Source organism: Annulohypoxylon maeteangense (genome assembly GCF_022496945.1).
Source record: "Annulohypoxylon maeteangense strain CBS 123835 unplaced genomic scaffold GGS22scaffold_1, whole genome shotgun sequence".
Classification (NCBI taxonomy): Eukaryota; Fungi; Ascomycota; class Sordariomycetes; order Xylariales; family Hypoxylaceae; genus Annulohypoxylon; species Annulohypoxylon maeteangense.
The window spans coordinates 1964101-1985068 of NW_025953248.1; the positions used below are offsets into that span (position 1 = coordinate 1964101).

At 42.4% G+C, this 20968-nt stretch overlaps 5 protein-coding genes across 5 annotated transcripts; 2 read left to right on the forward strand and 3 right to left on the reverse strand.

Annotated features, from left to right (window-relative positions):
• Positions 1-386: 386 nt before the first annotated feature.
• On the forward strand, positions 387-1867 carry GGS22DRAFT_149899 (ATP11-domain-containing protein). Its single transcript, XM_047959219.1, has one exon. It carries the CDS (start codon positions 664-666, stop codon positions 1645-1647), a length of 984 nt encoding a protein of 327 aa, XP_047823896.1. The 5' UTR covers positions 387-663; the 3' UTR covers positions 1648-1867.
• Positions 1784-4041, reverse strand: GGS22DRAFT_7781 (acetyl-CoA synthetase-like protein). The gene is made up of 4 exons (XM_047968072.1): positions 3684-4041; positions 2983-3623; positions 2323-2923; positions 1784-2254 (listed from the first exon to the last, which is right to left on the reverse strand). The coding sequence occupies exons 1-4, from the start codon at positions 3781-3783 to the stop codon at positions 1920-1922; spliced, it is 1677 nt and encodes a 558-aa protein (XP_047823897.1). The 5' UTR covers positions 3784-4041; the 3' UTR covers positions 1784-1919.
• An 842-nt stretch (positions 4042-4883) lies between these two features.
• GGS22DRAFT_149904 (alpha/beta-hydrolase) lies at positions 4884-7424 on the reverse strand. The gene has a single exon (XM_047959220.1). The coding sequence runs from the start codon at positions 7176-7178 to the stop codon at positions 5022-5024; it is 2157 nt and encodes a 718-aa protein (XP_047823898.1). The 5' UTR covers positions 7179-7424; the 3' UTR covers positions 4884-5021.
• A 1297-nt stretch (positions 7425-8721) lies between these two features.
• On the forward strand, positions 8722-13101 carry GGS22DRAFT_183415 (peroxisomal biogenesis factor 6; the record flags this gene model as incomplete). Its single annotated transcript, XM_047964084.1, has 3 exons — positions 8722-8890; positions 8992-12385; positions 12444-13101. The coding sequence occupies 3 exons, from the start codon at positions 8722-8724 to the stop codon at positions 13099-13101; spliced, it is 4221 nt and encodes a 1406-aa protein (XP_047823899.1).
• A 193-nt stretch (positions 13102-13294) lies between these two features.
• GGS22DRAFT_194286 (uncharacterized protein) lies at positions 13295-15105 on the reverse strand. Its single transcript, XM_047965480.1, has 2 exons — positions 14567-15105; positions 13295-14474 (listed from the first exon to the last, which is right to left on the reverse strand). The coding sequence occupies exons 1-2, from the start codon at positions 14825-14827 to the stop codon at positions 13488-13490; spliced, it is 1248 nt and encodes a 415-aa protein (XP_047823900.1). The 5' UTR covers positions 14828-15105; the 3' UTR covers positions 13295-13487.
• Positions 15106-20968: the final 5863 nt, after the last annotated feature.

Genomic DNA, 20968 nt, shown 5'->3' on the forward strand with positions numbered 1-20968 from the left:
AGGAGATGAGGGGTACCCTGCGAAGGAGCAGGTTGGAGATATTATATTATATATGTATGTGTGCTTACTAGCCTAGTCGTTGGATTTACCTACCGGTAGTTACTCCAAGGGAAGCTCAGAGTTGTTTGTAGTGATCAACTAAACGTCTCCTATTCAAACCATTAATGTTTCGATGCTTTGATTCTTTCATGTTTGGTTATTTGGTCTGAATGTGATGGTGCTGAGATGTTGAAGGTGTAAGTGCCGAAAAGAACTTAGTCGGCTTAGAATCATGATGATTCTAATAGGCTGGCGATTCCTCTAAACGTAGTAATGACTCCATACGCTCCATACGGGCTCCATTCACTTGGTCTCCACTGCTATATTCAGTACAGTACCTATACAAACGAGGGTATATGCACGGGGCGAAGCCTGCCATTTTAGTGCCCCACTTACCTTCTTTTTTTCTCGGGATCTTATCCGACCTGTACTCTGTAGCTTTCCGAAAGTTTGAGCTTCTATTCAGACCTTCCAAAACTTTGATCCTTCAAGGTCTATTCAGACACCCTTTCTTTCAACCACCTTCCCAGCTTTCAATTGGTGAAGTGTGGTGGGTACGCTATTTCCTATTTGTTCCTCTTTTCTTTTTTTTCTTTTTTACTGTACGGAACAGCCGGGAGAACCATGGCAACGGCCCGCATCCCCGCCCTACGCAACTTACTGGGTCGACGGCTGCCCCTCCGACTGCCGAACCAGCAGCGCCGCTGGGCACAGGTCCACGACGTACGGTTCCTCGCCACCACCCAAGCCGGCCGCAATGTTGTCGAGAAATACCGCGAGAAGCTCGACCGAAAGGCGCGCGAGGAAGGGCACAACGATATCGGAGAGCTAAAAGACGCATATCGCGACCGCATCCAGGATCTCAAGAAAAAAGATACCGTTAGCATACCCGGACTAGACGCACTCCTCGACGACAGCCCTGCACCGGCAGCCGCGCAACAAGCTCATACCACCGAGGCCTCAGACGGCCTAACCCAGCCACCCCCTCCGCCGCCCTCGTCCTCACCACACACAGGCCCCGGCCAAGCAACCTCAACCATCAAACCCCTCTCCTCCATCCTCGACCTCCCCAAAGCCCGCGCGCTCCCCGAAAAAGAGCTCTCAGCCATCTGGCGGCTCCGGCACGCCTCCTCCCCCACATCGCTATGCGCGGTGATCCCGACGCAGACATACACAGCCCTCGAAGCGACCGCGCGCAGACACCCGACCTTCGTGCTCCCGGTCCCGCGCGGCGAGGGCGTCGGCGCGGAAATCCACTTCCTGCAATGGGTGTTCGACGCGGAGTCGCGCACGGCAACGGTGCTGTTCACGCAGCTCGCGGAATACAAGGCCCGCGGGGAGTGGGCGCAGCCGCATACCAGCATCACGCATTACTGGGACGCGGGGCTTGCGGAAGAGCCTGGGGTCGTGCTTATGGCGGGGAGTGTGGTGGAGGGTAGGGGTGCGAGTGTTCTCGATGCGAGGTGGTTGGTTATGCTACTGCAGAGGTTTTATGGTGGGGAGGGGGCGGTGGATGAGGGGAAGAGGAGGCTGTTGGAGGAGTTTGGACGCGGGGATGGGGGGTTTAGTGTTGAGAGGTTGTTGGAGGAGAGTGAGAAGTTGGGTTGAGATCCTAGGATATACTACGCGACGACGATGTGTTCTACGATGGGTTGGGCACGAGAGCTTGGAAGTCTAAGATTAGGTCGAGGTTGGCCGGACGATTAACCACGCCGCTTACGAATGAAGAATGGGGAGTGGAAGGACTCTCGGCTGTACAATTATATCTGTATGTACAAACTCTATATACACTTGGGGATTCTAGAAGATAGACAGAAAGCTATTACCAAGCTCGATCTTTATGCCGTCTCATCCTAACCAATCTTCCTTATATATTATAATCATAACTTAGGTCCCTTGGCACGCTCGTCCTCTTTCCTAGCTTCCTCTTTCAAGATCCGACGCAGTAGCTTGCCGCTGGCGTTCTTGGGTACTTCGTCGACGAACCGTACGCCGCCTCGCAGGCGCTTGTGTTGGGCCACTTTGCCCTCGACCCAGGCTATGATCTCGACGGCTTTGTCGTCGGAACGCGTGATGCCAGGGCGTAGTACTAGGTACGCCCGCGGAACCTCGGTTTCACGCTCGTGGTCGTGTGCGGGGACTACGCAGGCGTCCGCGATTTCGCTGTGGCCTAAAAGGATGCCCTCTAGCTCGGCGGGTGCGACTTGGAAACCCTCTTTGGATATATGTTAGTATTTTTCTCTTGCTCCATCTCTATTTCATCTGGGTATGTTTGGTACTTACTATACTTGATCAACTCCTTCAACCGATCTGTGATGTAGAAATTACCCTTGACATCAGCGTATCCAATATCGCCCGTCTTGAAGAAGCCGTCCTCGCTGAAGGTGTTCGACTGCAACTCGGGGCGGTTGAGGTAACCGGGGAACACGTTGGGTCCGCGGAACCAAAGCTCTCCCTCGCCCTCGCCTGGTCCACGCTCTTGGCCCGTCTCGATGTCGACGATTTTAGCCTCGATGTTGGGGAGGAGTTTACCGCAAGATCCATTATGCCGGGCCCAGTCAGCAATGTTTGCCTTGGTGAGGACGGGCGCCGTTTCCGAGAGCCCGTATCCCTGCATCACAGGAATGGTCAGGCGCTTCCATACCATCTCGACGAGATCGCGTCCCAGAGGCGCAGCGCCCGAATTCATCCATTTTATAGAGGATAGATCGTACTTCGCGACGGCGGGATGTTTGGCCAGCGCAAGGACCACGGGTGGTGGGACCGAGGCGTATGTTACACCGAATTCCTGAATCGCCCCGCAGAACTTGTCGAGGTCGAACTTGGGGAGCACGACGGCTTGGATTCCCATATATATTCCTTGGAGGGCGATGCAGGTGAGTCCCTAATTATCATATGAGTTTCTTACGCTTTGGACTCGGGAGGTGTATGGGGTTGACTTACGTATATGTGGAAAAATGGGAGTACTGCTATTTGCCTGTCACCCTTTCCGTCCGGCCCGCCCGAATGATAAAGCCCATTAAGTCTTTCGACATGTTCAATCTGGATGAGGTTGGAAACAATGTTGGAATGCGTTAACATGACACCCTTAGGTAGGCCGGTGGTTCCGGAGCTGTATACGAGGAAGGAAACGTCCTTCTTGGGGTCGAGTCTTGGGCGGAGCGTGGGTATTCCCAAGATACTCGAGTAGCGAATCTCGGTAAAGTGCTTGAATTTGCCAGTAGAGTCTCTCTCATCTCCGAGCAGAATAATACGGTCCTCTGGTAGGCCGATGATCTTCGCAGCTTCAAGTACCGCAGGTAACATAGGTACTTGCGTAACTATCCCCGCTACCTTAGAGTCCTTCATCTGAAATGCTAACTCCTTGGTTGTGTAGTTTGGGTTAGCGGTCGAGCATGAGCCGCCAGCCCAGAGTACACCGAAGAATACCGGCGCATAGTCGATGCTGTTAGGAGAGAAGAAGCCAAGAGAATCGCCCTTCTTAAAACCCCATTGTGATTTCAACCCCTTGCCAAACTCGAGTGCCGTATTTTTCACTTGAGCCCAGGTATATGTGCGTTTCGTGTCGGGGTCGATGTATATTTCTATTATCATGAATTAGACCTTTGATCTATTTAGTATATGGCAGTATATCTAGGACATACCTTTATCATCTGCAAAGGGTCTATCCTTCCTCTCGAATATAAGTTGCCATAAGTCAATATTTGGTATCGACAGGGGCGCGTGGAAGGACTTAACCACCATTTCGAAGACCGGAAGTTCCGAGAAGCAATAGACAAAGACAAGAGGTAACAATTAAGATTAGATTGTAAAGGAAGTATCTACGTAGGTAACGTATAAGGTTTGGATGTTGCACTAGAGTGAAAGTTAAGGTAGGTAGAACAAGAAACCCAAGTGTTTGGTCCCCGCGGCAAGGATTACAACTTCCGAGGTTGTTGAGAGTGTCTGACAAAGAGAACCGTGGGAAAGCGTGGAATCAGTAATTAGCTTGATAAATCCTACAGCTCCTTCCCGGTTTGGAGCCGCGACGTCAACCCCGGGGGTCTGCCTGAGCTAGCTAGCTAGATACTTAGTTAGATAGTTTGACGAGTGGAGAAGACCAATTGACTTTACTTCGATTCACCTTATTCTTCCTCTTTGTAGCTTGGTCTCTCGTATGGTATCCAAAGAATATGATCACACAATCCACCTAAGGTGCCTGTAACCTAGGCAATGTTCACTAGCCCGAACTACTATCTCGAACCGGAGAGGGGTTCTCCATCATAGTCCATAGTTGCGGGTCTTAAGTACAGTCCTATACCCGTCCCTGATCCGTATCCGATGAAGCATGATAGGTAGCATAGGAACACAGGCACCTAGGTAGCTTGCAAGCTTGCGTAGCTTCTGCGGACCAATTGTACGAACAACCGAATGGCATCCTACAGACATGTCGCTGCAGTAAGCGCTTAAAGGGAATGGCACGGGAACCCCAGATCTTTACCTAGGCAAGGATTAGAGCAAGATCGCTAACCCTACAAAGATAAGCTTCAAACCTGCCGCTGCGGGGGGATTCTGGAGAAATCTTGAGGCTGGTACGTAAGCGGTGAGAATTGGCGTAAGATCTTTATCTTAGAGTCAAATGATCGTATGTAAATCAATTTCTCTCACCTAAGAATATGAAGTTGCACATCGTGAATTATATAGACATAGATTACAAGGTCAGTATATTGGTGGTGGAAAAAAAGCAACCACGGGAGCCGGAGCCGGACTTCGGATAATAATATGTTCTAATATGAAGTGGCGTCTGAGTCTCGCGAACTAGCCAATCAAGACATGCCTAAGATATATCAACCCTTTTTAAAATGCTCACTTTCTAAAGTCTCTTATGGATATATACATCATAATATAATCATCAGTCGTTAAATCCAAACCACTGCCATTAAGAAGTCGTATCTAAGCCGTAAAAATGAAAGGGGGTATCATGTTCTAGTAAGGACGAAGGATTACGCCGAATCACTGCTCGACTGCTCCGCATCTCCATTGGAGACGTCTTCCGGTATCCAGGCCGCAACATTCTCGCAACCACTCGGTACCCTACACTCGTCACGAGCATTGCAAGTCTTCCACAGTACCTCCCGCAACTCCTGGAAGATCTGGTCGACAGCGTCCATCGCCCATATAACGTCGAGATGTTCATATTCTGGAAGAACCTTGCTATGAACCACTTTGACATGTGGCTCACGTCCTCTCTCGAACCGATGCAGTAATTTCCGTCCGTCGACGAGATCATCGTTTCCAGCTACCCACAACGCGAACGGGCAGACTTGATCATTGTACCAGGCTGTTGTGCCCTTTGGTCTCCTATGGTGCTCTCTAGTACTGTTCGCTATGCCAGAGTCTCTGCGCTGGCTGTCTGTTTCTGCAAGGGGCCCATCAGTTCCATCTTCCCGATCCTCATCGTGCCACTCCTCCTTAGTAGAGAGGATGCACTTGTGTTTCGCAAAGCATTCCCGGCCTAGCCACCAACGCATTGATTCCGAGCTCACGTACACGGGCGCAAATTGAAACATGCGATCCCTCAAACCGCGATCCCATCGAGTATCGGTCCAGTCAAACAGGAATGAGAACACGGTATAGCCAAGCTGTCCATAGATGTGGGGGTGAAGTATCGAGTGCATCGTCATCATCAGAGGGATGAATGCGTGGATGCCAAACATGAGGCGGAAGAGACCCGGTGAAATGACACGCATAAACTTGAAGTACATCTTGCCAATCAAAGGTCCGGCATAGGCTGCTGGTGCAAGGGCGCAGAATACAGTGAGTTTTTCACCGAGCTCGGGACGTTGTTCTTTCGCGAGTGCCACAAAAGTTTGCGTTGTACCTTGGGAGTGGCAGACTAGCCCGATTTTTTCGAATCCGGTTTCGAATAAGACTCGCGAGACCAACGCAGATAGGTCAAATACGCCCATCTGGCGGATATTCCAGCACCACATACGAGGATCGGAATATTCTAGTAAAGTATGCTTTGGGCGAAAACCGCATCGGTTATTTCCAAGCCATACGTCGTAACCCGATTTACATAGGTAGAACGCCAAGGAATCGTCGTCGTTGACGCAGTAAGCCCCTGAACTCTGTAGCAGTCCATGCATCAAGAGCACCGGAAATTTGCGTTTCTGACTGGGATCTCTTAATCTTCTCCTGTAATCTCCTGTAAATAACTCCGGTCCTCGATATGACCTTTCCTGATCATCTAACTTCGTGTACTCGCGAGGATCGTAGACGTGCCATAGGTCGATGATGAATCCATCTTCTGTCTGGACTTCGAACTCTTCGACATCCAAGCCAACTCTTCGCGCATAATAACCAACGTCGCAAATAACCGGGTCTGGGCCGCCCTCTGTGGGAACGAAGGCTTCGCTCTCCTGAGCACTCTCTTGGTCCGGAGTCCTCTGTCCTGGAGACTTCCGCCTTTTCCAGGATCTTGCCTGTTCTTTTCGCGTATTCTTCCTCCGGGTTTCCTCTTCATAGAAAGGTCTTCGGGCATCGGGATTTCGAAACGTTAGACGTAACCATATTTTATAACAGACCCTCGGTATGCTCGTAAACAAGGCACCGAGAACGATAACGCCTAAGAAGCCGGCACTCAGGAAAAATGAAGACACTCGAAAAATCCAACATTGTATGTCTCTAAGTAAAGATGGTGGCCCGTATAAAGGTAGAGGAGGAAATAGAGGGTGCGTATTTGTCGGTGGCATAGAGCGCCTTAGAGATCCCTGATTCGATTTCTGCGCTGCTTTATCCTCCGCATAGGATCCTGGCCCGAAGCCAGCGATGGCGCTCGGAGACGCTTGGGCATTATCATCGTGCTGACCAACAGACTCCTTCGAAAAGTCGCTGTTGAGTTCATCTTTCAGTATGTTTAATTTATAAGCTTGTTCAAGCGGGACGGTAGGTAATCGGTTGCCGTCAGCTGTAACAATAACCGGATCTTGCGGCGTTATGAACCGGGCCTCAACCGCAACAGTCTCGGGGAATTGGTTATTATCTGCTGTTTGGAGGGAAAGTTTCTCTGCTTGTTGAGTAAATTCAACGGCTGTATGAACAGCGAGGGAGCCGGATGGCTGCAGCTCAGTTAAGCGAGGGTCGGTGTCGGAACCCATTGCGATGTTTAGCTGTAAGAATTGTCTTCATCTGGGTTCGAAGACTATTTGAGACATTCAAATTCTTTCTTCGGACTTAATCATGAGACTAATTTTCGAAAAGAGAAAAAAATAACTGTGACTTAGATAGTGAAATTTTAGAAAACGCCAACTCAACAACCCGTAGATCTATGTACGTCACTGGATTTGAATCTAGCAGTTTAGCAATCTTCAATCTTGTGTCAGCAATAAAGCCGCGTCATGGCGCCGGGCATAGGTTGGATTCCAAAGGAGTCAGCCACCTACGAAATGGAAGAATATATAGAATATGTTGAGGCAAGAAGTAGGTACATATGTAGGTACATCTATATGCATATGACTAGCGTAAATCGATGAATGACTTGATCATCAGAGTAATAGCTACGATAAAAATGGAAGTGACCCCCTATTGACAGGGATAAAGAAATGTAAAATCTTGCCAAGTACAACCCGGAGATAGAGAATACTACGTCATTGCTGATCTAGTTTAGATTTTCGCAATCTTTAGTCCTGAACATGTCGGCGGGTGGCGGTTGTTTCTGAACAAAGCCCTGAAACATGTGAAAGTGAAGAGGAATGGATACCGACTCTTTGGTGACTTTGACACTAGTCAATTAGTTTAGTTCAATATGCTTCAGGGGCAAACAAGCAAATATTTTTCTGTAACTGCTTATATTTACTTACCTGGCAGCCTAGTGCGCTGTAGATAGGTAGTTAATTGGCAGTGTTCATAATTAGGTAGGCGGCGTTGTTTGTTCCCGAGGGTTATTGTGCAAGAAGAGAGATGGAGAGAAGTTACGAAAGGCTAAAGAAGGTTTGGGGTGACCTGATAGCATATTACTCGAGATTACCTTCATCTTATATGAAACTTGATATGAACAAACAATAGGGAATAACACGGTTATATCCAAATGTAAATATAATTGTATATAGAAATGACTCTCAAGTATATCACTTTGAAAACGTTGAAGTCATTGTCCAACTGGCGATGATTCAACTCGGGTAGGTACCTAAGTACACAAGCATTAACCCCACTAGGTACCCCCTTACCCCTGAACGTTACTGTATCGATAACAGCCACATGGAATATTCGATTGGTTCCTGGTCCGTGCAGAAATCTTCTATCGATTATCCATAATGGATACGGTCAAGGAATGCCTCGGTCAAAAATCATTTGGACACCGAAACCGAAGAAGACTTTTGGGTGATTTGAAGAAAAGAGGATAGCTTACGACGTGGCAGGCTATTCCAGATAGACGGTCTAGCTACCGGTCATCTTCATGAGAATTTAGTTCGCTGGTTAAAAAACACATCGGCTTCATGAATTGGACCTTTTCTTCATTCTTATTTAGACACTCATCATCTTTGAATGCGTTGAATATTATTCTATAAACACGACCCCTAATGCGCGACGCCTCGCGACTTGCGGGGCCCTGATCTACGGTACCTAATGATTTCTCTATCACGGCGCACCGCTCCTTAAGACCTTCAGACCTTCCGACCTTGCAAACCCTACGTCGCGATCATGGCCGCAACAAATCGCGATTTAGCTGCTCATCGCAAACGAAGGCGGAGGAGAAGGCAAGACAAGCCCGCCATATCAGCGAGGTTAGTGTTGGATAATCATGTGAAGGGAGATATCGGTATCTTATCCGATGACCTATTCGCTGATCTGTTTCCTCACTTGCAAGACGGTAAGTGTCTTAGAGCATATCAAACCTCCAAAACTCCAAGACCCCAAAGCTCTCTGCACGTAGCCGTAACCGGGTCTAATGAGAATTTAAACGTGATACAGACCCTATCGATGGTGAAACTAATCAAGTTCCCGAAATTCACCATGTTGCTATTGCTCCTTGGTCACCGTCTTCGAGTCCGAATCGAACCAACTGGACTATAGTTCCAATCGCCAAATCCACTGCTCTCGCTCACTCGACCGTCCAATTCTCTCCTTCGTCTCTCGCCTTGCAGAGTTTCGCGACTACCTTACAGCAGATCGCACCCTCGAAGTTATCTAGCCACAGCAGGAGTGGTATTGAAATATTAGTCTTGGATGTTACCGCGTTGCCTCTAGATACCGTTTTCGTAAACCTCGATAGTGACCTTGTGAAGAGACTGGAGGATGGAGAAGGCACTTTCTTCACTGATCATCCTTCTGGTAAAGAAAAAGCTATCGCTGGAAGTGATGCTCCCACAGACCGGCTCGCCGCTGCTTTGCGCGTGGCACTGGGCACCTTAAAAGTCGTCCATAATGGAGATCTATTCCCTTTACCATTACCGCCACACCCAATTACACATGTTCCTTCTACGCCAGGCAAGGTAACACTGTGTGAGCCCGTAGCACAGGGTGTTCTAGCACCAACCACTAAAATCATTTTAACGAGAGGTCATGGCCAGTCAAAGCAGGGACGGAAATCCATCGCTCCGCCACAAGGGTTAAATAATGTCCAGGAGGACGAGGACACGGCGACCGACCAATTCTATTCCGCCGCCGAGGAACGCGTCAAGACTGATGCGCCACACGATGCCTCAGATTTTATTACGGAAACGGATACTGAAGCTTCGGATCCTGAGAATGAAGATGAGCTCTCGGACGACTCAATGGATGATATCATATCTCTCCAAGCACCGGCGCTGCCATCTTCTAATGCGAGCGGCATCTCTACCATGCAGCCGGGAACGCCCATGACATTGGGACGCGGAAGGAAAACCAATGGCATCGCCTCTCCTACCTCGGTTTTCTCTAGTTTCACCGCTACAACTGCTCGCCCGGACCGTCCCAAGGGTCGCCTCTTCAAGGCCCATGGTTTAATGAACTCGATACCTTCAGAATTACTTCATCCGAAGCCGACGGCCGAAGACGACGAGGAGGTACGGGTATATGTGGACATCAACTCTTTAACCAGGATAGGCTGCTTTTCCGGGGACTGGGTACGCCTCGAGGCTTCAGAGGAGCCTCCCACCAACGGCATTGGTCTTTTCGGCCTTGGCAGTTTCGGGCAACCCGGGGTGGAAGAGCCAACATGGCGACCGGCCAAAATTTATGGACTTCCCGAAGGTTATTCCCATCGGCCCATGACTAGAATTCCGAGTTCGAAGCATGACTTTGGCAATCGAAGAACATCGTTTTTCGAATCGCAAGTAATAAATTCCTCGGGGCCTAGTGCATATATGTCTCCTATATTAATCGCAAACTTGGAGAATGCGCCATATGTGCGATTATCCCCCTTAAAAAGAACGGCGCATCCCCCAAGGCCGGGTCAGTCGAAAATTACTGGTTCCTCTCGCCCGCCCTATGCTCGAGATGTAACCCTTCAGCAAATACGAACGCCTGTATCTTCTGAGAAGGCTCTTCAGACTGCTATATTTGGCGGATTAAAGGATCATTTTTCACGAAGTATCCGTGTAGTAAAATCTGGCGACTTAATCGGAATACCTATTGACACACAGCTTGGGCGGACCCTTCAAGAATCAACCAATGCAAGCGATGGTCTTGCGCTTGACGATGTCGTAGCTCTTGCAGCTTCGAACAAGACCGGCACCGGTGTTACATTTAAACCTGATGCGGTTGCCTGGTTCAAAGTTGCTCATATAGAACGCCAAAAATCAGAACCTATCGATGAGGAGGACGAAGAAGATATATGGAGCGGCGTGGCTTGTGTCGATAGCTCCTTTACTCAGATTGCCCAGTCTGGGGGTAGCACTAGCTCTCTCCCTGGTACAAAAGACAGCAATTGGCCGTATTATTTAGGCGTTGAGGAAGCCCCCCAGCCCACATCTAATCTTCTGTCTTCCGTGGTTCAGCAACAGGCGAGATTTACCCCTCCTCTCAGGCGACGGCTAAGGGAACTCATGGCAGCTGCTACAAGCAAGCGAGCTGTTCATCTTAAGATGCCTCCTATAGCTGTTCTCCTTGTGTCAACCCAGCGCAACATTGGCAAGGCAACCATAGCTACTGGTGCTTGTGCGGATATTGGTCTCCACACCTTTACTATCGACGCCTATGATATCGTCAACGATAGTGGAGCTGGAGGTAGCGATGTTAAAACAGAAGGACTCTTGAAAGCTCGAGCAGATCGTGCTATGACATGCGGCCCTGAGTTCTGTGCTCTCCTTATCCGACATATCGAAGCACTTACCGCGGATAGAATGGTTAGTGCAATGAAAGAGGTCCTCAGTGACTCTAGAGTTTTGATTGCGACGACTACTGAAGTCGACAAAGTACCGGATGGTATCAGAGGGCTTTTCACTCATGAACTTGAGATGACTGCCCCTGATGAGGGTGAACGTGAAGGCATTCTACGATCTATCATCCAAAACCGCGGGGTATCTTTAGCACCCGAGGTCGAATTGAGCGGTGTCGCCGTCAAAACTGCAGCCCTTGTTGCTGGCGACCTAGTTGACGTGGTTGAGCGCGCGATAGTTGCGCGTGACTCACGCCTCGAAATGTTGTCAACGAAAGCTTCTAACGAAAATTCGACTGTCACCGTTCGTGATATTCAGGTTTCGGGTGGTTCATCCGCGAGATGTCTAACCAAAGCCGATTTTGATATTGCAGTAGATGCAGCACGGAAGAATTTTGCCGACGCCATTGGTGCACCAAAGATTCCCAATGTTACCTGGGACGACGTTGGAGGTCTCAATAATGTTAAGGAAGCGGTTATGGAGACTATTCAACTACCCTTGGAAAGACCGGAGTTGTTCGCCAAGGGAATGAAAAAGCGATCCGGTATCTTGTTCTACGGTCCTCCCGGCACCGGCAAGACCTTGCTCGCAAAGGCAATTGCTACAGAGTACAGTTTGAACTTTTTCAGTGTCAAAGGTCCCGAGTTGCTTAACATGTATATCGGAGAATCCGAAGCAAATGTCCGCCGGGTGTTCCAGCGAGCCCGAGATGCGAGGCCCTGTGTCGTCTTCTTCGACGAACTTGATTCGGTTGCTCCCAAGCGAGGAAATCAGGGCGACAGTGGAGGTGTTATGGACCGTATCGTGTCTCAGCTACTGGCTGAATTAGATGGCATGTCCGGGGGAGATGACGGAGGAGGGGGCGTGTTTGTCATTGGCGCTACCAATCGACCAGATCTGCTCGATCAGGCATTGCTTCGTCCAGGTAGATTTGATAAGATGCTCTACCTTGGCGTCTCTGATACGCACGAGAAGCAGCTCACGATTATGGAAGCCTTGACAAGAAAGTATGTGTTTACTCTAATCGTCCGCATTTTACCACATATACTAATTTTATCACAACAGATTCACCCTCCACCCGTCTGTCTCACTACCGGCCGTCGCGGAACATTTACCTTTCACTTATACGGGTGCCGACTTCTACGCTTTATGTAGTGATGCCATGCTTAAGGCCGTCACGCGACAGGCAACGCTCGTGGACACTAAGATCCGCGTCATCAATGCAGACCGGGAGAAGGAAGGGCATGCACCTATCTCCACAGCCAACTTCTTTGATCATCATGCTACGCCCGAAGACGTTGCTGTCATGGTTACGGAACCGGACTTCCTCGACGCAAACAGGGAGCTAATACCTAGTGTCAGCGCCGGCGAACTAGCTCACTACGAAAGAGTCAAAGCCACGTTCGAAAACCAAGATACAAAACAGCCGCAACCACAACCACAGCAGCAACAGAACGATGATATGCCTCCTTTGGTGATGGACGGCGGTAGTGGCAGCGGTTCCCGGTCCGTCTCGGGTAGCAAGGGTAAAGGCAAATCAGTGGCAATAGATAATAAGAGTAAGGGAAAAGGAAAAGCGATCGCCGCCAGCGACGAGGAGAGCGACAACGGCGAACCATATGGGAGCTACGGTGGAAGCGTCAATGGTAGGTCCAAGGGGAAGGGCAAGGCGATCGCTAGATTCACGGACGGGACTGCGAGTGATGATGATGGGTTATATTAAATTATTGAACTTGATCTGAACTGAGATGAGTCTGGTCGACCAAAAAATAAAGAAAAAAAATGATAGATGAAAAAATTGGTAGGGGTAACTAAGGGAATCTTAGCACTCTTATCCTACCAAGGCGGAATCGATGGATATTTTAGGGAGAAGGGATTAATTAGATAGTATCTACTATTAATCTGGAGAGGAGTTCTCCTCAGCAGCATTGTACCTATATAATAGGCATGGTACTGAGATTTCTTGAGGAGAGTTGTGAATAATCAAGTTTTTTTTTTCTCTTCTCTCTGCCCACTTTCGCAAATTTGGTATCTAAAAACACCCCGGGTTGCAACACTCGCGCCTGTTTATTAATAAAACGCAATAATAAAATTGGGACGACAAACTTCTTACTGCTGCTTCTTGGCCTTGCTCTTCTCGCTCTGCTGGGCCACTTCTTCTTCTTCCTCCTCAGACGACTCCTCCTCATCATCGTCATCATCATCATCGTCATCGTCGTCGTCTTCCTCCGAAGACTCTTCCTTCTTAGCCTCCTTCTTGACCTCCTTCACCTCCTTTTTAACCTCCTTCGTAACAACCTTCTTCTCATCCTCAGACTCCTCCTCTTCAGAAGACGATTCCTCCTCGTCCTCGGAATCCTCCTCTTCCGAGCTCGTCGCCTCTGGGATAGCTTCCGCCTTCTCAACAGCCGCTATCTCCGCCTTAGACGCGTTCTCAACAACAGCACCCTGGAACGCCTCCGTCTTCCCCGCATCCGCCTTCCACGTCCCCGTCGTCGGGCTCTGCAGCACCTGCCGCAGTCCCTCCTCAGACGCATCTCCACCCTTCCACTTCCCCGTCGTGGGAGACTGCAGACCCGCCTCCCCCTTCGCCTTCTCCTTCTCCTTCTCCTTGTCTTTTAGCGAGAGGTTGCCCATGCTCTCCCTCGCCGAGCTCGTCGACGACTTGGACAGCGATTCCTTAGACCCCGAGTCCGAGCCGGAGCCTGAGCCATCTTTTTTCCCGTATACCTTGGCCCGCAGGCTGTCGAGGTGCACCTGCTTCGCCTTCTTCGCGGCCTCCTCGGCAATACTGAGGGTAGGCTTCGCGGGACCGGCATTAGCGGGCGCGGAGGCTAGCTTCGATTTCTGCGCGGACAGCTCCGAGGCTTTGGGCAGAGCTGGGGCCGCGGGCGGTTTCGGACCGCCTTTGCTGGCGGCTGTGCTGGCTGCTCCGCCGGCGGCGGCGGGTGCGGCGGGAGGGGCGACGGGTTTCGCTTTCGGGACGATGGGGGGCGGTGCTTGGCTTTTGCTTGGGATGGTGAAGTCGTCGTAGTAGATGGTGACGTGCTGCTTTAGCTCGCCGTACTCGTTCCACTCTTCGATCTCGACTAGATCCTACGCAGGCATTTTTAGCTTCGGAAGGGTGGTGCAAGGTGATACGGATGCTTGTGGTTGTAGATATTTGTGTATATAAAGGGTGGACTTACGCCAAGTACCAGTCCCATCTGCACCAGGCCGGGCAGCTTGCGTACCCGTCCGCCATCGTCTTTACCTGCCCTTCGGCCCCATAGCATGCGTGCTTTCTCGTCGGTGGCGATGTCTATAGCTTTGAAGGGTACCCTGTTGGCTCGTAAGATGGTCTCTAGTCGCGAGGTGGCCGTGACGATGTGCGAGGATCCGGCCGTGAGGGAGGTGTACAGGTAGAGGGCGGGGTCGGTCGAGTACGAAGTGCCCTTTGTGTCCGCCATTGCAGCCGGTTGACTTGGCGAGCGAAATTGGGGGGAGAGGAGGAAAAGTCGTAAAGTCGTAAAGGAGGAAAAAGGGGAAATAAAGTTTATCGATCTTCAAAATAATGGAAATCGGTTTCCCTAGGTCTTGGTCGGAAGAATGCAAGAGCGACTTTCCCCTGACCTGGCACCCAGATAACGATAGGTACCTAATCGATATAATCGATAGGGCGCCGACCGGACGGCACGAGACTAAGCTTTTTTATACCGGTACCGTTTGGCGCGGGATCTAACATCTGATTGGATGCTCGAGTTTCGATATGACTTCATAACTTCAATTGAACAAGGTTGGTATTATGTAAGGTACATAATGCACCTTCTTTAAATTTGCATATATTTTTAACATGGAAGCTGCTTCGGTTCGTCCGATAAATGTTTACTTTTGTACAATATCTAAATGAGTAACAGCTTTTGTCTGTTTTTCCTCTGATCGAGTTTGACAACTTCCGAGGTTGTTATGAACACAGTGTAACAGACAGTTTCTAGTTAGTACTTTCAACTGTATTAGCTATAGCTAACTGACGAATCTCATTAGTACCTCCGGTTTCGACATTCAGAAAAAGAAAAAATGCCGAGGTGACGTACAAAGATCCGTATGGCTGCAGGTATGGGCGCAGCGATACACAATCATTGGTGCAGTTCCAATGTTGCTGTGTCTCGCTCGACGCCCCTTTTCTAGGCATGAGGTAAATTGCTAGGGAATAAAGCCATCCGGTTATTGCCTACTTCCTATGGCAGATTATTGACAAGAGGCTTCTTAGTAGCAGTGTGATTGGACGCCCATCAAAGCCTGAGACCTTCTACGGTTATCGAACGCCTTCAGGCTCCTTATGTACAGCTGGCTGGAGACATTCCGGTGGATAGTCCCCAGGTGCCCCAGGTGATCTCCACTAATATTCACCAGCGGCAACTTACAACAAGTTTGTACTTTTAGCCTCCTTGAGCGGAAGGCCTCCTATCGTTGGGATTACGTGGAAATTGAGAGACATCCCCACTTACTCAAAGAACTACATGGGTACTTACTGTAGGTAAGAATCTTCCTCTAGAAGCTACTTAGGTAGCTGCTGGTACCATGAACAAGCCGTTATGAGCACTAGCTCATGACTCCCTCATGTAGTTTCGATACTGCGCTTTAATTGGGAAAAGGAGCAGCAATCAAGACAATACTTCGTGATATATTTATAAAATCGTATATAGAAGAAAGTATTTTATCATACCTAACTAGGTATGATATTAGAGAAGGTAAGGACATTCCTATGACCAGGATTACATCCAAAGTTAATACATCGGCTAACATTTGTAGGTCTTTATTGCTTAGGTATTGCTTAAACTCGCAGTTAAAACGTAGTATCGAAGGCACAAGGAGGCGTCCCGAGCCAGTGCCAGCAACACCTAAATAATTTTAGTAAGGAGCAATTCAAATCCCTCGTCCCCCTAAACAATTTATTCTCATACACTCTTTTCTCCTCCAAAGCGCATCTTTCCAGTGTACTTTAAGAAATAACTTTCTAATTCGGATAGATCATTGAGCGTAGACGAAAACTTCTAGTTTGGACACAGCCATACGAAGAGAACATGTAGGTGTGGTATGATTCCCTTTTGTATCCAAGTGATGCTAACACATCTGTTACTAGCTAGAGAGCAAGCAACATTTTAACCTAATGTATTTTTGTATTGAAAGTGCTTATTTCTGCAAAGTCATTAAAGGGGTTAATACGTATTTACATACGTAGAAGGTACTAAATTAGGTATCTAGGTAGCTATCACACCCTACTGTTATTGGATTTCCTACATTAGTCTAAGGCTGGAACATGAGGTCTTATCGAAAAGGCTTTAGTCATGAAAATATGCTAGATAGGCAGTTTTGCAGTCGAGTGACGCCAGAGACACAGTTTTCTCGGCTTTTACAATCTAGACGCGAGAACTCACCCCGAGCCTTTTTGTCCCATCAGGCCTTTGTAAAATCCCTTCTTCTCTATACATACAAAATAAGTCGTTAATCATTTTTTTCGATTCCTTATTCCTCGCTACTGCAATGAAGACACTTATTTGAATCCCAAGCAGGAGTTTTGAAAGTAGCCCAATCAATTTCATCCACATAATCGATGACTTCTCCTTGGCCACAAGTGTTCTAGGCTTGAAATGAATAAAGTCATGGGATGCTTGTGATTACCTGTATATTGTACTCTTCCGTCGCTAATTCTTCGCCTCCATACCAAGGCAGTTACCGACATCAAGGCCATCCAATAACAAGTCTTCCGCTATCAATCGCCGACTTCTAAAGCAGGTTCGGTCTCATGAATCATGGGGCTGGCTTCGTATTTCACAAATAGAATCGGGATATGAGCCAACCTTTGCCTTCCAATGGCTCGGTATCGAATATCATACGTTTATGACGAGGCTACAGAGCATTTCAAGTCTCCTATATCTCAACGAGGCGGCTCTACCTGCCCTAGGAAGGCGTGTTGGTCTTGAAAATAAGTATTTTGCATAACTAACTCGTCCAAAAGGGGGTAGTTTGGTTTGTTCTGCGAAATGCGTTGCGGCAGCTGGTCCGTCGTAAAATATGTGATGGTAGCACCAGTTGTGACAAGGGCTAATATAAGGGCTTGGAATAGTATTCTGAAATCAATATAATAATTCTTTAGGGTCTTAAGGTCCGTAATCCTTTTCTTTTTTTTTCGAAAGGGAATTTACGTTCTTATTTAATAATAATTTATTTAGTGAGCGTTGGAGTTATATTAAGTTTTAAACGCTCGATAATTTCGTGTTAGTTTTAATGTATAACTTTTTTATGCATTAACGTATTTTTTTAATTAATTATATTTTTAATAATATAATATATAATTATTTAATAATATTTATTTTAATATTAACGATATTTAACATTAATTTTTATGTGATATTAATTTTTTTTTTTTAATGTTTATTTTTAAATAATTTTATATAACCGAAACTTAAAGGTTTTAAGATTTACCGGGGTTTTATTAATAAAATTATAAAATAATAATTTTAATTTTTTTATTAAATATATATTCGTAAAGTTTTTAAGTTTAATGTTTTTTAACCGGTTAATTTTTTTATTTAATTAAATATTTTATTTTTTTTTAAACTTTTAAAAAATTTATAATTTTATTTATTTAATAATTTTTTGTTTTAATTAAAGTTATTTCCCGTAAAATTTAATTAAAGTTAAAAATTATTTAATTATTAACGCGGTAAAGTTTAATAAACGAAATATAAAATAAATTATAAATTTTTTAACTTTTAAATAAAGTTAATTTAATAATAATAAAAAAAATTATTTTTTAAATTATAAAAAGTTTTAATATTTTTTTATTTAATTTTTTAATTAATTATTTAATTTTAATGTTTCGTGTATTTAATATTATTAATTATCGTTTTTCGTAAACGGGCGTATTTTTTTAACGTTTATTAGTTTATTTTTTTATTTTTTATTAATTTTTTTTAAAATATTATTATATTTTTTAATATATTTATATTATTTAATATACGTAAAATTAATTAAATAAGTTATAAAAAATATTAAAAAAAAAGTTATAAACGGTAAAATAATAATTATAATTAATATAAAAAAGCGTAAAATATATAAATAAAAAAGTTATATTATTATAAACGAATTTAACGGTAAATAAAAATTTTTTTTAATTAATTATTTCGTAATTAACGAATGTTTAAAAATAAATTTCGAAAGTTTAATTAAATCGTTCGGTTTAATTATTAATTTAAAAATAAAACGTAATATTTATACGTGGTTTAATATTTATTAATTTAAAAAAGTTTTTTTAAATATAAGTTATAAATTTAAAGTTTTAATTAAAAATAATATTAAAAGGAATTTTATATAATTTTTAATATTTTTTAGCGAAAATTTTAATTAAATTTTTAGTTTTTTTTTCGTTTATTTTTAATAAAATAAAATAATTTATTTTAATAAATAAGTTAATAATAATTTAAATAAAATTATATTTATTTAATAAAAAAAAGTTTATAATAAAGTTTATTATAATAATATGTTAAAATTTATAATAAAATTTTATAAGTTATAAAAAATTATAAAATATATATTTAAAAATTTTATTTTATTAATATTCGTGGTAATTTTTAACGAAATTTTTTATCGTAATTTTAATATTAAATTATTAAAAGTTTCGTGTAATTAATTTTAAAGTTTTATTTATTTTTATATATTTTATAATTTAAATGTTATATTTAAAATTAATAATTTTTTATTATAAAAACGTAAAAACGTAAAAACGATATTTACGATAAAATAATTTATTTTATATTTTTATATTTTTTAAAAAGTAAATAAAAAAGTTAAAGTATTTAAAATTTTTAAAAATTATTTATTTAATTTTATTTATAAATTTTAAGGTTTAATTTAAAGTAATAAAATTATAAAGTTTTTTAAATATATATAAAATCGTTATAAAAGTTAAAAATAAAAAGTTAATAAAATGCGAAAAATGTTTTTTTTATAAAACCGAAATAATCGATTAATTTTTAACTTTTTTTTTTTTAAAATAATATTATAATAATTAAAAAAAAATATCGGTTTTATTATTTTATTTTTTAAAACGGTAATTAATAATAAATATAAAAGTAAATAATTTTTATATTTATTTAATTTATTATTTATTTAAAATTTTAATGGTGGTAAAATAAAATAAGTTTTAATAATTAAAATATATTTCGATTTAATGTTTAATACTTTTAAAGTATTAATATTAACGTTAAAATATATTAATAATAATAAATAATTTTTTATTATAAATTTCGTAATTTATTTTTATTAAAAATAATTTATAAAAATAAAAAATAACGAAACGGAATTTATTATTTTCGTTTTTTTATAATAAAATTATATCGATAACGAAATTAAACGTATTAATTTTAACGAACGTTATTTTATCGAAATTAAAGTAAATTATTATTAAAACGGTAATGAAATATTTTTTAAACTTTTTAAAAGTTTTTTATATTTTATTTATTTATTTTTAGTTTTTTTTATTTTTTTTATTTATATTTATAATAAGTTTAATTATATGTGAAAACGATTTAATAAACCGTTAATAAAAATTCGTAAATTTAATAAATTATTACGATTTTTTTAAATTTTAAAAAACTTTTTATTTTTAAATATATTTAATTTTATTTTAAAATATAAAAATATTATAAGTTTTTATAATATAATTAAAAAATTTAATTTTATAAATGGTTTAATAATATTTACGGGAATTAATTATAAAATTATAAATAATAAATTATTTAAAAATTTTTTTAATTAAAATATTATGTTTTTTACGTGTATCGGCGTAAATTAAAAGGTTATTTAAATATATTAAAAAATTAATGTTAATTAAATTACGGAAAATATTATTTATATATATTTAAAAAATAATAAAAACGTTTATAAAATTAAAAAACATTATTAAATATTTAAAAAAGCCGTATTTATATTAAAAAATTATTTTTTATTCGTTATTTTTACGAATGTAAATTAAATTAAAATTTATTTTAAAATTAATTTTAATAAATTATTTAATTATATAAAACCGTATTTATAATTTAAAAATAAAAAGTAAAAAATAACGAATAAATATAATAATAACGTTAAGTTTTTAATAATTAATTATAAATTAAAAAAAATTTTTTAAATTAAGTTTATTTATAAATATTAAAAAAACGTTATAAATAAAAATAAACTTTCGAATTTTACTTAAATTTAATATTTTTTTTAATTAAAGTTTTAATATATTAAATTTTTTTTTATTTATAACGTATAAAAGTTTTTAAAAAAATATTACGTTTTTTTTAAAATTAATAACGTAGTTTTATAATTAATAATTAAAAAATCGTTACCCGGTTTTTCGAATTATAATCGAAATAAAATTATAAAATTTTTTTAAAATTAAAAATAATATTTTTCGAATATTTTTTTATAAAATTATAATAATTAGTTTAACGGCGCGGTTTAAATTATATATAATTTAATTAATATAATTATAATAATAATAATCGAAAATAAATTAAATTTTTTTAAAATAATTAAAAAAATATAAGGGTTAATATTTTTTT